The following is a 16,693-nucleotide window of genomic DNA, read 5'->3' as shown; positions in this document are numbered from 1 at the left end:
CCTCAACCATTCTTGTCAAGAAGTCATAACTATTAATACTTAATTTTAAGTATAAGGAAAGTTTACCTCTTTTTTTTTTTTTTTTTTTTTTTTTTTTTTTTTTTNGGATTTTTTTGAAAGAAAGTTTACCTCTTTGATATAGCTAAACATCCTAAAAGTAAGAAAAGAAAAAGTGATGAACTTAATAGTGTATTTATAATTCTGAATGAACATTGATCAATTAAAATGGCGGACTAGTCCAAGAAGATTATCACATAAAGCTAGGAACAGACAAAGACTAATAAATCATTTGTGGAGTCCAAGTATTATGATTCAGCTACCAAATCCAGTGGTCCTAACAAGTATTGTAGAACTCCGAAGAGAATCACCAAAAGCAAAAGGAATATATAACACCCATTAAGATGATTCTGAAGAAACACATGGACAAAACAACTAAGCCTCAAACGTACTATAGAGAGAAACGAAGAACTTACGTACCACACATATCAATGGAAATGAAGGCATTAAAGCAGCTTTTCCATCACGCTTGAAGAGTACAAATTAAAGCTAATTAAGAGTATCGGCATTGCATATATAACAAGAAGTAGCAAAGTTCACCTGGGCTATATATGGAGGACCAAAAGTCAAGTGCACGTCCCGAGCATCATCTGTAACTCTTTGAAGCCGCCTTGTGTCTTGGTACCCCACTTGTTGAAAACATATAAGTAAATCAGCACCCATATATATCAATGACTTGCATCAATATATTAAAAAGGCAAACCTTGTTGCACTTCCTTTAACTTCACTGGTGGCAAGTCACTTAGGGCAAGATTATCCGTGGGTTGTTAAACACTGTTTGATTTTATTTATGAATTTATTGTGTAGTGTTTTGAATATAAGAATTCATGATCTCTTAGTTAAAATTTTCTCCTCCAATGGGAGGTTCTAATTTTGGGTCTCTTATTTTTGAAAATATTGTTTTTTGAAATTTAAAAATTGTAAATAAAATAGAAGTGGTATAAATGTGTAAACATTTAAGATTTTATAAAAATAGAAAATATTGCATTTAATTAATTTTTAAACATACAAAACATAATAAAAACATTAATACATATTACAATAGAAGTGCAATTCATAAATGGAAAAAAGGATAAATTTTGGTTAGTATAAATTTTTATTGCATTTGAGTAAAAATTTTGATTAGTATAAATGTTTAAACATTTCAGATTTAATAAGAAAGGGAAATTATTGCATTTCAGATTTTATATGTGTGAGACATTGCTGTTTTGTTTCCTAATAGACTGACAAATAAAAAGACTTAAATTGAAACTTAATCAAAAGATATTGCTGTTTCTCCAAATGCAAAATGCAAAAGTGCAAAAGAGCAAAAGACAATCATGGCCGAAGTCTTCTCCGTCTCAGCAATTCGTGACTCAAGCTTCAGTTTTATCTCCTTTACTACAAGCTTTCTCTTTTTCAATATTTCATCAAGTTTCTTCTTCCTTCTTAACTTCTCTGCACAACTTCTCATTGCGTCTCTGCTTTTCTCCGTCTTCATGGACCAAACACTCGTCTTTCTTGGTCTCAACTCTTCCAATGCTTTTCAGAATGGATCCATTACGTTGCTCACCATCGATCATACTCTTCTTCCCTGCAGTATTTCCAATCATGCTAACCTCAAAATCATAAAGAATCTCCCTTGTCTTATGATTGATTATAGTATCTCATAGCTGTAGGTTCACTTCATGGCCTTGTTTAGAGTTGTGCTAATGGTTTTAATCTGTTACCTCTGTGGGTTTTAGAAATCAGACGATGAGGACATTGACATTCTGAATCATGAAGAAGATTTTACCTTGCCTCAGAGTTTCTTTGATAAGGAATAACCATGACAGAGCAAGAAGAAGAGATTTTTGTTTCATTTATCTTCTTCCATCAGGGCATCGAATCAATCTCATTCAACTTCCAAGCCCTTTGATCAGTTCTGAAAAAACAAACAACCAAAACAACATTGAGCTTTGATCCAACAAAGACAATTCATACACTTCATATTAAGGTGAATTATCTCAGTGGCTTCAGCAGGCTTAGCTTGTTCTTGCTTGGGTTCATCAGTCTTGATGTTGTCTTCTCCTGAAAACATAACAGTTTTAACCAAATCTTTCTAAATGACTACCCAGTTTATTCAAAATCTGCAATTGCCCAGATTTAGTGGAATTCACAAATCAAATGAGCTATTCCCACGTTTATTCAAAATCCAATGAAACCAATCTAAAACAGTTTTAACCAAATTTTTCTAAATGACTACCAATATATGTATATCACCAATTCAATCAAAACCAGCAGAAACTGCAATAACCCTATCCGCAATCCGAGAAAATCAAACAGAGACAGAAGAAGAAAGAAAGAAAGATATACCCAAGACAGAGCATAGTTTTTGGACAGCCATGGAAGCAGGAGAAGGAGCTTCAACAAAACCTTTTCACCAGCTTTGAACAATCTCGACAACATTCTCCTCGATTCAAAACCCTCCGATTAGCCTCCGCCGATTCAATCTCCGTCGCATCTCCTCCGACCCGATTGTCCTCTGATTCTATCTTCTTTGATTCCATCTTCTTCCATTGCCAATTCGACTTCGATCGAGAGAGACAGAGAGATGGAAAGGAAGTAGAAAATTAATCAGTAGATATTTTTTTTAGCCAACAAATAAGTGACACGTATTGTCTCTTAGATCAGAAATCGGTATACTATATAAGGGGCTCTCTTAAATTTTTTCTTTTGTTTTGATTTATTTTTTTGATCCAAAATGGTAAAAACTCCCCTATAAACCTGCCCATGGGGAAGGTCTTAGAATCTAATCACATCTGATCTTGTTCCATTTCTTCCTTCATCCTAGAATCATGTGTCGTCTGTTTCAATCAACCCACTTCTAATAATAATATTAAATAAAAAAATATAATAATAAAAGAAAAAACTGTAATTGAACAAATCAACCAAGCCAAAATATAATAAAACAAAAAAAAACAAAAACAAAGTGACTTACCCCAAAATGTCTACACATAGCGTTGAATGCAGAGAAATGGCTACACCAGCTCAATCAACTAAACTATAACCAAATACTAAATTCAATCATTTAAACGGTGATATTATTGAAAATATGTCGTCAGCTCGTGCCGTAAGGTGTTGGGTTAAGTCCTGCAACGAGCGCAACCCTCGTGTTTAGTTGATATGATTGTGTCAAATAATAATGGGCTTTAATATTACTTCTTAATGTCTATTAGTTTGATCTAAAACTTTGTAAATAAATGTGATAATGTTTACGTTGATGGCCTAGACTGTTTATCAACTCTCATTCAAGCCCAATATCTGTTTACACACATAAGTCGGTTTTTTGTAGATACTTGGACCAAAAGCAAACAAAATTGTCATACAATATTAGTTTTGCTCTAGGAATACGTATATATGGGCATTATAGTTTTTACGATCACTTTTATTGAGAAACATACATGACATCACTGTGAAGACCTCTCAGCAACCAGTGAAGATGCTTCGACCATAAAAAGTTTCTTTATAGATACTTTGTCTACTTTTAAGATCTCTCAATTGTATATACGATTAGACCACAATTTCTCAAATCTTGTCATATTTTGTTCTTTCCTAATGCTTATCAGCTTATGTGCCTGCTTCTCACTGGATCAAAAATATCACCAGCCTTTAATAATTCATGTGTCACAATCTTTGTAATATATAACTATAAATTCTGTAACTCTTATTATAATTATTTTATGTTCGACCACACACTTTGAAAGTGTTTCAGTCAATATCTTCCCTTATTAAACGCTTTTTATTTTTTTTGTTCTTTTTCAGATTTAGTAATCGATCGACTAGTAGTAATAGTGATTAGTTTGTTTGACTAATTGATAAATTAACCATGTGACCAAAATCAAATAATAGATTAGGGGTTTCCATCTTGATATATGTCTAAGATCTATTCTCTTATAAGATGTTTAGTAGATTTGGGCATGTTATAAAAGCATGCCGGTCCGTCCTATAAATTTAGTTACTGTAAATTGAGTTGAATTTATTACATTGAATTTGGTTGTTTAGTTATATAGAGTGAACGCTGACCACTCTATATATGAATAAAAAAGGAAATAAATCATATATAGAGTACCTTTTTAGGTAAATTAGATACACACGTTATATAGTTTTTGTGATATGACGAGACAAATAGAATTCTGATTGGTCGTTAGTCGTTACGCATAAAAGAAAGATATAAACAAAAACAAATAAGGGACAGGGTATGTCAAATCTGCAACTTTTATAAAGACGAATCTTTTATAATTTTTGGCTGGGGCAAAAATGTGAAAACAACTCCTTCGAGGCAAAATTCTTAGCAAACATTTATTTTTGTTAACATTGTCTGTCGATATTTTGAATATTTAAGGTTACATGGGATTTTGAATTTCCCCTATATATATTCTGTTTTATTATGTATGTAAGAATTTACTTTTTGAATAACGTAATTTAGCTGTTATTTTTCTGGTTAAAATAGGTACATTATTACGATTGTTGGAATATGCTTGAAGTAAGCTTGGAGATTAAGCTAAGCAAAGAGAAATGGAAATTGGAAATTATATTTAGGAGATATCTAAATATAATAAGAAGCTAAAGAATAAGAAGTTTTCCATTTAGGATTAGGAAATATATTTAGGAAGTTCTATATATAAGGAGATGCTAAGATGTAGCATAACTTATGAGTTGAGAGCTTTGAAAGATTAAGCTTGAGAGATTGTAAGAGAGCTTAAAGTTTTTGAGTTATTTTTCTTTGAGCTAATAAGAGAGTTATTCTTAAACATCTTTTGTTCTTAATCTTTCTTGCTAAAACAATATTTGGTATCAGAGCAAGAAGAAATGATGGCAAAGAATGAAGATATTGAGATTACCGCAAGTTCGAAGAAAGAAGGGGGTGGACCTTCGTCAATCAAGTGACCTATGTTAACCTCTAACAACTACACCGTTTGGGCTATGCGGATGAGGATTCTTCTTAGAGTAAATAAGGTGTGGGATGTCATAGAAACAGAAGATGATGATACTGATCTCAATGACATGGCTATGGCTTTGTTGTTTCAATCGATTCCTGAATCTCTTATCCTTTAAGTTGGCGAGTTAGATAATGCAAAGAAAGTCTGGGAAGATATTAAGACTAGACATGTTGGAGCAGATCGAGTCAAAGAAGCTAGACTACAGACGTTGATGGCAGAATTTGACCGATTTGAAGATAAAGGATACAAAGACCATTGATGACTTTGTTGGGAAGCTATCAGAGATCTCATCAAAGTCAGCTGCTCTAGGAGAAGACATTGAAGAATCCAAGCTTGTTAAGAAATTTCTTAAAAGTCTTCCTCGGAAAAGGTATATCCACATTGTGGCATCGCTTGAACAAGTGTTGGATCTCAACAAAACAAGTTTTGAAGACATTGTGGGACGTTTAAAAACATACGAAGAACGCATCACCGAAGAAGAAGAGACACAAGAAGATCAAAGCAAGCTGTTGTATTCAAATTCGGAGTCTCAAGTGCCACCAGAAAATCGCGACTTTAATGGAGGATACTATGGAAGATACCGAGGCAGAGGTCGTGGAGGAAGGTTCAGAGGAAGAGGCCGTGGAAGATTCAATGAAACAAGAGACTTGTCCGAAATCTCTTGTTTCCGATGTGACAAATTTGGCCACTATGCCTCAAAGTGTCCTGATCGCTTGCTCAATTTGCAAGAAACACAAGATAACAACAATAAAGATACGGAAGAAGCAGACGAGATCATGGTACACGAGGTAGTATTCTTAAACGAAGAAAAGGTGGTGCCAAGCAAATTTGAAACAAGTAATGACGAAGACAATACTTGGTATCTCCATAATAGGGCTAGCAATCACATGACTGGAAATCGTAGGTATTTCTCCTCTTTGGACAATACTATCACCAGAAAAGTAAGGTTTGGTGATGATTCTACCATAGATATGAAAGGAAAGGGATCTATCGAGCTTGTTGATATGAACGGTGAAGCAAGAACAATGACTGAGGTATACTACATTCGTGGCTTGAAGAGTAATATTATAAGTCTGGGACAAGCCACTGAAGCAGGTTGTGATGTTAGAATGAAAGGAGATCACTTAATAATGTATGATCGTAATGGAAGACTACTTGTCAAGGCCTCTAGATAAGGGAATCGTCTATACAAGGTGTGCATGAAGATAAATGACACATTATGCTTGAGTTTAACAACGATGAGTGATTCTAGTAGGTGGCACGCACGACTAGGACACATAAATCATGAAACACTGAAGTCAATGGTGGAAAGGGAGCTTGTTGTTGGAACACCTCATATAAAGTTTGAAAAAGAAATCTGCGGGTCATGTCTCTTAGGCAAGCAAACGAGAAGAGTGTTCCCTAAAGCCTCCTTGTATCGAGCAACAAAAGCACTTGAAATCGTTCATGGTGACTTATGTGGTCCCATCACACCAACTACAACGGCTGGGGATAGATACATCTTTGTTCTCATAGACGATTACTCGAGGTACATGTGGACAATACTGTTGAAAGAGAAGAGTGATGCATTCGGAAAATTTAAGAAATTCAAAGTTGTAGTAGAACAAGATCAGGAGGGAAAATAATGACATTCAGGACGGACAGAAGAGGAGAATTTGTGTTGCATGAGTTTGATTCTTTCTGTGCTCTCTCAGGAATTAAGCGACATCTCACAGCTCCGTATACACCACAACAAAATGGTGTTGTGGAAAGAAGAAACATGACATTATTGGAGATGACCAGGAGCATTATGAAGCACATGAGCGTTCCAAATAGAATGTGGGGAGAGGCAATCAAACACTCGACATACTTGCTAAACAGGGTAACTACAAGAGCAGTCAAGGAAAGAACTCCATATGAAGCTTTACAAGCCAAGAAACCGAATGTCAACCATCTACGTATCTTTGTCTGCATTGCATACACAAGAGTAGAGACACCACACCTAAGAAAGCTAGATGATAGATCATGTAGATTGGTACACCTAGGAACAGAGCCGGGAACGAAAGCTTATCGACTATTTGATCCTCAAACGAATAAAGTAGTGGTGAGCCGTGATGTGGTCTTCGATGAATCAAGAGGATGGAATTGGAACCAAGGTAGTCAAGAAGAAATTAAGGGAAGCTTCACAATTCAGCTTGGTGGATTTGGAAATCACGGATTGAGAGGATTTGATCTGAATGTTACTGGTGTCGCTCACATAACCAACAATGAAAATTCTGAAATTGCAGAGGCCGAGACTGAAACAGAGGACAATGTTGTTGCAGAACAAGAACTTGCAGAATCGGATTCAGAAGTGAGTAGTGATGATGAAGTGAAAAGTGAGGAAGTAGAGGATGGTGGAGAAAGAGGACAGTATGTGTTAAGAAGATCTGGGAGAGTGGTCACTAAGCCTAAATATCTCAATGATTATGTATTGCTTGTTGAGGAAGAAGAAGAAAGGTTACTAATGTGTTTGAACAATGAGCCTAGAGACTTTAATGAGGCAAAAGATTCAAAGAACTGGCTGCAAGCGTGTGAAGACGAGATACAATCAATCATAAAGAATCGGACTTGGGATCTTGTTGAACTTCCACATGGAGCAAAGTCTATTGGATTGAAGTGGGTTTTTCAAGCTGAAAAGAAATTTGGATGGCACAATAAATAAGCATAAGACGAGACTGGTCGCAAAGGGTTATATGCAGAGGTATGGAATCAATTTTGAGGATGTGTTTGCCCCTGTTGCACGAATTGAGACAATTCGTCTCCTCATTAGTCTTGCTGCATCTAGAGGATGGGAAATACATCATCTCGATGTCAAAACGACGGTTCTTAATGGCGAGCTAAAGGAGACGGTGTATGTCTCACAACCAGAAGGTCTTATAGTAGAAGGGAGCGAAGACAAAGTTTACAAACTCCATAAAGCATTATATGACCTGCGACAAGCTCCGAGAGCATGGAATGAGAAGCTTAATCAAGTTCTTAAGGAACTACAGTTCAGGAAATGTTCGAAAGAACCATCTGTTTATCAAAGAAGGGTGAATTATGAAGTTCTTCTTGTTGCAGTTTATGTTGATGATATATTTGTTTCAGGAACAAGTTTAAAGGTCATAGAGAACTTCAAGAAGGAGATAGCGTCAAAATTCGAAATAAGTGATATGGGGAAATTGACTTACTATCTAGGGATTGAAGTGTGTCAAACGCAGGAAGGAATAACTCTGGATCAAGAACGATATGCCTTGAAGATCTTGGAGGAAGCTGGAATGAAAGATTGTAACTCGACACATACACCAATGGAGGAAGGCACAAAGCTGTCAAAGGCGACAAAAGAATCGGATATTGATGGGACGAGTTACAGGAGAATCATAGGATCACTTCAGTACCTGTTGCACACACGTCCTGACTTATCATATTGTGTGGGTGTGTTAAGTCGTTATATGCAGTCTCCTAAACAGTCGCACGGAGCGGTTATGAAACAATGCATAAGGTACCTGAAAGGAACTACTACACTTGGTTTGGTCTTTAAGAAGTCATATTCAACGAGCATTAAGCTTGTTGGTTACAGTGACAGTAGTCACAATGTAGACCCTGATGATGGCAGAAGTACAACAGGACATGTGTTTTACCTCAATGGGAGTTTGATCACTTGGTGCTCGCAGAAACAGGACACAGTGGCGTTATCTTCGTGTGAAGCAGAATTCATGGCTGCAACGGAGGCTGCGAGGCAGGCGATTTGGCTCCAAGAACTTCTAAGTGAAATCACCGAGCTACCATGTAAGAAGGTACTAGTCCGGATAGACAACCAATCTGCTATTGCTCTTACGAAGAACCCGGTGTTTCACGGTCGGAGCAAACATATACACACAAGGTATCATTTTGTTCGAGAGTGTGTTGAGAACGGACAAGTCGAAGTAAAGCATGTTCCCGGGGAAGAACAAAAGGCGGATATATTAACCAAGGCTCTAGGAAGAACCAAGTTCAAGGAGATGAGAGATCTCATTGGTGTGAAAGATTTGAGTGAGCAAGACTTCAAGCTTAGAAGGGAGAATGTTAGAGTAAGCTTGAAGTAAGCTTGGAGATCAAGCTAAACAAAGAGAAATGGAAATTGGAGATTATATTAAGAAGATATCTAAATATAATAAGAAGCTAAAGAATAAGAAGTTTTCCATTTAGGATTAGGAAATATACTTAAGAAGTTCTATATATAAGAAGATGCTAAAACAATAACGATTTTGTGTTTTTGGTACGATTTTGTGTAAGAGAACTTAAAGTTTTTGAATTATTTATTTTTGAACTAATAAAAGAGTTATTCTTAAACATCTTTTGTTCTTAATCTTTCCTGCTAAAACAATAACAATTTTGTGTTTTTGGTATTATGATCAGGCCGGATGAAAGGATGATTTTATTATATGTTTGCTTTTTGATCGGGTTTGTTCGTGTTCAAACAAAGATCGTTTCCCACAATTTCGGAGTTAATAATACTCCACATTATAACAGTTAGGCTTTTATTAGATAACATTATCGAAACGACGAAATGAAGTTTTAATTTTTTTTTGATATAAAACCACAATGCAAAAGGAAATAGGACAAGAAAATATAATAACCAAGTAGTATTATGAAGCAATAATATTAACTTTCTTTGTAACAATAATGTTTATAATCATATTTACAAAATATCACTCCTCACATCACCAAACACTTCGCGTATCAAGATTTTTTTTTTTTTTTTCTAATAATACGTATGAAGATGTTAGTTTAATATAAAACTTCATAACCATTCTTTTCTTTTCTTTTTAATATGTTTTACTTTTATTTTATTTGTATCTTTTATTTTTATTTTATTTGTATGCTTCACTTTCTCTGTTTTTTTTTTTTTTTTCTCTTTTTCTTTTTGCCTCACACTAATTTCTTCCCTTGAGTTACCAGTGTATCTGTGTATAATCTTTAAGGATCACACGCTAAAACTGCGCCTGGGGCTTAATTTAGCAGCAAGAGGATTAGCCATCTCACACGAGAGCCTCAGTTTCTCGGACAAGTCAACGGTCTTCTCATCGGACGGTGGTCGCCATTCAAACTCGTGCAAAAGCGTCGCAGTCCAAAACGTCACGGTGGCCAAACCAAGATTCTTCCCTGGACAGATCCGACGACCCGACCCGAACGGTGCAAGCCTCAAATCCGACCCAAGAACCGAGAACTCAACCTCGCCTTCCTTGGCTACAAACCGCTCGGGTTTAAACTCCAAGGGATTCTCCCACACCTGTGGATCGCGTGCTATAGCCCACATGTTCACCATCGCGGTGGTCCCCGCCGGAACACGGTGACCGTCGATGGTCGTATCTGTGATTGCTAAACGGGACCATGAGAGTAATGGCCCTGGCGGGTGAAGCCTCAAGACTTCCTTCACCACAGCCGTTAGATACACCAAAGACGCCACGTCAGACTCTTCGACGGCTCTTGATTTCCCTACGATCTGATCAAGCTCTCTGTGGACCGTCGATTGAATATCTGGATGAAGGACCATCCTAGCAAAAATCCACTCGATCAGAACAGCCACCGTGTCAGTTCCTCTGAATATCATTTCCTATTAAAAAATTTTAAAAAACCCCACAGATTGCAAATACTTTTAGTTCCATCGTACAGTATTACTTAAAATGGCATATGAAATTATCCGAAACCTAAATAAAAATGTTTTCTTGTGTTTTTGTTTTTTTTCTGTCTCTGTTTAGTAAAAAATAGCAAAAGCCACTTGTACATACCCAAAGAACGGCGATCATATCCGGGTCAGATAATTTATCCGGACCATCGAGAGAGAGCAATACGTCAACGAAGTCACTCGGCGAGTCACGAGCCTGAGCACGGTGGTCAGAGATAATCCGGTTCACGAAACGGTTTACTTTCGGAACGAGAGTTGAGCATCTAGACCGGATTCGTTGAGGATCAAGTTCTGAGAGCCAGGGGAGATGATCGGTCCAGTTGAGTTTTCCGAGTAGATCATAACCTTCGTCAACCAATTCACTAAGCTCCCTGACTTCTTCATGCTCATGCTCAAGCTCGTATTCTTTCCCGAAAACAGAGCACATCATGTTGTTAAGCGATGCCGTTTTTATCAAGTCACGTGCAAAACAGAGACCTTCGGTGCTACTCTGTTTCGCGAGACACTTAGTGATCTGATTCGCGATCACACTTCTTTGCGTTTCGGAGCGTTTGATCTGTTTCGGGCTGAAAAGATGGTTAGACGCGATCTTTCTCAAGGTTCGCCAGTAAACGCCGTAAGGTGCGAAACCGATAGCTCGGTTAAACATGAGGGAATAAGCTGATTCTTTAACCGGACGGTCAGCAAAAATAGGGCTGTTAAGAATCTCTTTAGCAACATCAGGGTTGCAAGTGACGATCATGCGGGTTTCTCCCAAGCTAAACGCCATTAACCGTTTGGCTCCGAACTTCTCTGCGGTTGCGGCTATGCAACGGTGAGCAAGAGTGTTTGACATGAGAGACATGCTTCCGATAAAAGGTAAGCCTCTTGGTCCAGGGACCACGGTGGTTTGGTGACGGCAGTGGGAGAAGTATTTTCCCCATGCGGGTCCTCCGGGATGAGACCAGAAGAAGAGGGAGACGGCGAGGCAAGCAAGGGAGGCTACGATAAGAGAGAGAGCGAGATTGGTTTGAGTAAGGAGGCTACATTTGGACAAGAGGGCCAAAATTAAGCTACTGGTGTCGAGCTCAGTGGCCATTGAAACAGAGGAAAAAGAGAGAGAGATGGGGAGAGAAAGGAGAGTGTCTTTTTTTGCTGTGGGGTTTATAAGATGAAACGGTGCCTTCAGGTATTTATATAGAACAAAAAGTTACAATCCTCTCTTGTTAATTTTTTAAATAAACAAAAATTTAATATTTGAAGGGGAATGTTGTCTTTTTATGTTAAATAATACTCTTTTGTGTGTACTTCATTCTTTTTTACTCTTAATATTGTACTTTCTATTTGATTATATGGGCAAGTTTGCGTTTGCTTGCTCACTTGCAATATATATAATACATAAAATTTGAAGTTGGAAGTTTTTTTCATTTGATAATTTTCATATTAATTAGCTACAGAAATGCTAAATATTGTATTTATGTGTTTTCAAGAACTGCTATTTTGATTTATTTTCAGATGTAAAAGTAAAATAATATATGCAACGTATGTTGATGATAATGTATCAAATTTTTGTTTAATTGAATTTTACCGAAAATATTGTGTTATAACATGGGTTCTGATAATTGTTTTATTTGATTAAACATAAACCAAATTTATTTAGGATATTTTTTTTAAAAAAGCGAGTCCTTTCAGCCACAAGAAAAAAAGTTGATTAAATGCAATGAATTAATAGGCTCTTTTATTCACCAATCTATTCGACAAATACACATCAAACATAAAAGTGCAAAATTTAAAAGTGATTAAGATTTCACACCACTTACAAAACTTTTTTTTTTTCTCAACCATTGGACCACAACTAATCGGCCCATTAGCCAAATTCCTACGTTCGTAGAAACCGGGATTCGATCTCGAGTATGATGGTGCCTTTTACAAATGGACTTACTTCCTACCACTGCACTAACGTCATTTCACACCACTTATCCTTTAATAAAACAAAAGGTATGCTCGAAGTTTTTTTTTTGTCTTCCTCTTCTATATGTGAGATGGATTTTGACTGTGAAATGAATCTTCAGTTCGAGAAATTATTGACAAAATCAGTTACAAATTTAAAAACGTAACATCGAAAGGTGTAAATTGCAATGGCAGTAATGCATATAGCAATTAACTTAACTTCTCGTGGCCGTTAAATAAAACTGACGAAACTTGATAGACCCACTCAGAGTGAATTCATTGTATCTGTAAATTGTAATCTTTGTTAGCTTACTTACGTACCTTGTGTAAATTATATATATCCATATTTCGTATAGTTTTCTAAAATTTTTCATTTTTACAGATTTAACGTTATAGTTTTCTTATGGAATTAATTTCAAGTGAGTGTGCTGTCAAAAACAACGTTTACTTTTTACTTACAATGCATATCTAAAATACGCAAGTCTCGGTGCAAGTTAATATAAATATTCGATCATAGCATACGACATCAAGTTTTAATATTTGATACTTGATGATTTTTTTATAAGAACAGCAATAAAATAATCTGTATGTTGCACGGTTGCAGTACTATATATTTATTCATTTACCAACACAGTAAGCATGTTGAATATTTAAGAATAATATCTTCCATGATCGTAACGTTTTTATGCATTATAAAACCTTTTCTTCGTAATATGAAGTGTAGTTATTTTTACTTTTGTTGATGTTAATTATCTATTTAATATGTCACCAAAAAGAAACAATAAAGTGTAAATGTAGAAGACAGATCATAACCGTTGTTGAGTTGCGTCGTTGGCAAATGAGATAAAACGGCTACTAGCGCCACCAATGCCATGCGCTAGGGATGTGTAAAATGGCAGGTTAAGTTAGGGCGCGTAACACTTAAGCTTTGTATAATCCTTCGGACGAAGTCGTAATCGAGGAAGAGCTCTCTTAAATTATTATGTAATTGTTGGCCCAAAAAAAAGAAAAAATATAATATTATGTAACTATATAAATTCCTTTGTGAGACTGCTCGATAATCGATTTATATCATAGAAGTCAACTGCTCAGAGGATTTTTAGAAGATACTAAGCATATAAACGTTATAATATCTACAAAGTTCAAGCCGAATGTAACTGAATCAACATTTAACTGCTCTTGATCAAGATTTATGAATATAAAATCAACTATCTTATTATAATTCCTTATATATATCTAGTTCGAATTAAGTATACTATTCCAAGAGCTTAATCATTTCAAGTTTTAATACGAACGAACTTGTTGACCCTTTCAACCTATTTTTCTTTACGAAGACGTGGGGGCAATCAAGGACTTGAACAATGGTTCGTCCACTTCTATTATTATATTTGTAATTATTATTATTATTATGAACTATCAAATAATATCATTTTAAACGACCAAATTGTATTCTCTAATCACTCGAAACAAATCAATTGAAAACATTATAACTCTGTCATCTAAATTTAGCATAGGTTTATCTAGGACTGGTCTTCTAACTAATATGTACTCAATTACCAATGGTCCAATACACTGTCACATTTCCGAATTCCGACATCCTAAATATAGTTACAAGACTTAGAATAAAACACTACATAAAATAAAACTGAAATGTCATTTTTCGTCAAGTTAGTTTCTCGTATTTCTTTAACCGATGGTCAGACCATATCCGCTAATTATGCTGAAGTTCGAATTAATAGCATGGGTCTCATCGATTATTATTTCAAAAACGAGTAGAAAACGACATTTAATCAAGCGTAGAAACTGAAAAAGTACTATATTTTAGTATATTCCTATATTCATAGAAGATTCCAAATTAAATAGTTTTGTGAATGAACATTCTGATTTGTTATTCATAGCTTGAATTCGAAAAGAAAAGAAGAAGAAAAACAAATCAAATATATATAGTTATTTACTTATTTACATGTATATTTAACAATTTCAACAAATGGCGATTTAATTAAATGTCCAACAGACACCAAACAAAAAACAAATGGTTAATATAGAGATTAACAAATAAATCAATGTATATTTATTCAATAAAGATTAAAGAACAATGTAATTGACCTTTAGGTAAGGGCTTAGGACACAAATTGACCTTGACGTTCTTTCTCGGCAACAAATAGATTATGTATGTGGATTTCATTGTCGGTTTGAGATATGGTGTGGGGGTGGTGCAATGCACACAACTGCACTTCCTAAACTTTAGCCGTTGGATCTCGTTTCCTATATCAATAATCACACGAACATTCGTTTATTAATTAGCCACGTGCTAGATTCATGCGAAACGTCCCACGAGCTTGATCGTCGTGGTTCTTGGCTTCTTGCAGACTTGCAGTATGGTGGGTCAATTTAAAATGTGCACTTAGCGTGTCTTCTTCGAGAGTGTATATTACCAAGATACCCAAACTCTATGATAGAAGGAGTCGACCCATGACAATTTGAGGGAGGGCATAAATGTCTAATTAGGAATCAGACAAGTCACATGACTCATATCCACCTGGTCCCCGCAATTTGGTTCGTTGTTAACTGTTAAGTACTTGTCAATGCTTTTTTTATAGCGGTCAGGATTTCCTGCTCGTAGTATGAGATGTGCCTAACCATTGATCTAGTTAACAGGTACTAAAGTTTTTTTCATCTATTTTTGTCTTGTGGAAAACAAGATTTTTATTGGGTTAAAACACTTCGATTCAAATTAAAACATCAACGTATAGGTGAGTTTATACAACATACAATCAAAGAAAGCACAATAAAATATAGATAAAGACACCATGAGTTCTTTAAAGGGATTTCAACTTTGAGGGGTTACCAATGTTTGGAGAATTGGGACCATATTGGATTCGCCCATGAAGACAAACTTCGCGAAATCCTCGCAATCGAGCTTTGAAAAGGGTGGTACACGGGTGAGACGTTTAAAGAGTTTCTCGCCAACATGAGAGAGTTCAGCAACTGTGGAGCAAAGTCCTTCAAGCATTTAAGGATGCACCTCATGATTCTAGACGAAGCTTCAAACGAGAATCGCAAGAGATAAGTCTCAAACCGTAACATAACAAGTGGGTTTTCCCTCACATGAAGCTCATGGTCATGGAGGTTAACGAATTCCACACAAAGCTTGTAGTTGGTTTGACACTGAGATTTAGTATTAGACCCGAGCTTTCGATCTATTGGCAGAAGGTGGCATGTGGGAACAAAGGGATCAACCAGTGCATTCAAGTAAACTGTCGGATCAAAATAGAGGTTACCGCTCAGCACTATAGCCATCCAAACAAAACTATCCAACTGGCCTCTACCAAGTTGTCTCTCAAGCCAATCTAAAGAAACTAATGTTCTGCTACCGAGGATTACCCGACTAAACCAAGCAGAGTTAATTAGTTCTAAAGATATTGACCTTGACATGAAGCAATTATAGCCCAAACTAGGTAGAGAGAATCTAAATCGGAGGGGAATAGCAGGATTACCCATTCACAAGACAAAATCAGAGTATAAATCTGCATCAAGCCAACAGAAGACTTAAAACAAATTCCGACCAGCACTAACCATTCACAGCAAATATGGGGACGACACACATATTAGAGGACAGAAATAAGGTCTCTGCCATAATAACTCTCAACTTTAACCTTTCCCTTGTAAGAGAAGTATCCCTGAGGTATTAGATTTTCACAACAATTGATTCATGAGGCAGGTATAGAAAGGTGGATGGTTGATAAGGCAACGGTAACCAACGCTTCTTGGAGATTTGGTCATAATTTCGTTCATTGTCAACACGTAAAAAGAACCGCGACACAAGCAACCATCAAACCGACCTAAAACAACCAATACTCTTCTAGCATAGGATAGACCAGCCACAATATGGGTGAGATTGGTAGAGAGTTATGAATACCGGACCTGGGCAGAGAAAAGCTGTGTCCAAAGTCACATTGTGGATGCCAGTTCATTGATTGTCCAAACAGGATCAACATTGATATTTAATATGGACTAGCTATATCAGCTACGACCAGTTTAGGAGTAACATAAATAATTTGTTCTCATTCCATTCAGA

The 16,693-nt window shown here is 36.2% G+C and overlaps 1 protein-coding gene and 1 long non-coding RNA gene across 2 annotated transcripts; both read right to left on the bottom strand.

The window, feature by feature from the left end:
• Positions 1,207 to 2,811, bottom strand: LOC104699694. Its single transcript, XR_753422.2, has 3 exons — positions 2,392 to 2,811; positions 1,832 to 2,106; positions 1,207 to 1,630 (listed from the first exon to the last, which is right to left on the bottom strand). It is a non-coding gene; the product is annotated as an uncharacterized LOC104699694 (long non-coding RNA).
• On the bottom strand, positions 9,625 to 11,833 carry LOC104699693 (cytochrome P450 78A9). Its single transcript, XM_010415032.2, has 2 exons — positions 10,790 to 11,833; positions 9,625 to 10,614 (listed from the first exon to the last, which is right to left on the bottom strand). Exons 1-2 carry the CDS (start codon positions 11,762 to 11,764, stop codon positions 9,985 to 9,987), a joined length of 1,605 nt encoding a protein of 534 aa, XP_010413334.1. The 5' UTR covers positions 11,765 to 11,833; the 3' UTR covers positions 9,625 to 9,984.

Source organism: Camelina sativa, chromosome 7 (genome assembly GCF_000633955.1).
Source record: "Camelina sativa cultivar DH55 chromosome 7, Cs, whole genome shotgun sequence".
Taxonomy (NCBI): domain Eukaryota; kingdom Viridiplantae; phylum Streptophyta; class Magnoliopsida; order Brassicales; family Brassicaceae; genus Camelina; species Camelina sativa.
The sequence above is the reverse complement of the archived record's forward strand: the minus strand, read 5'-3'. Positions and strand labels throughout refer to the sequence as shown.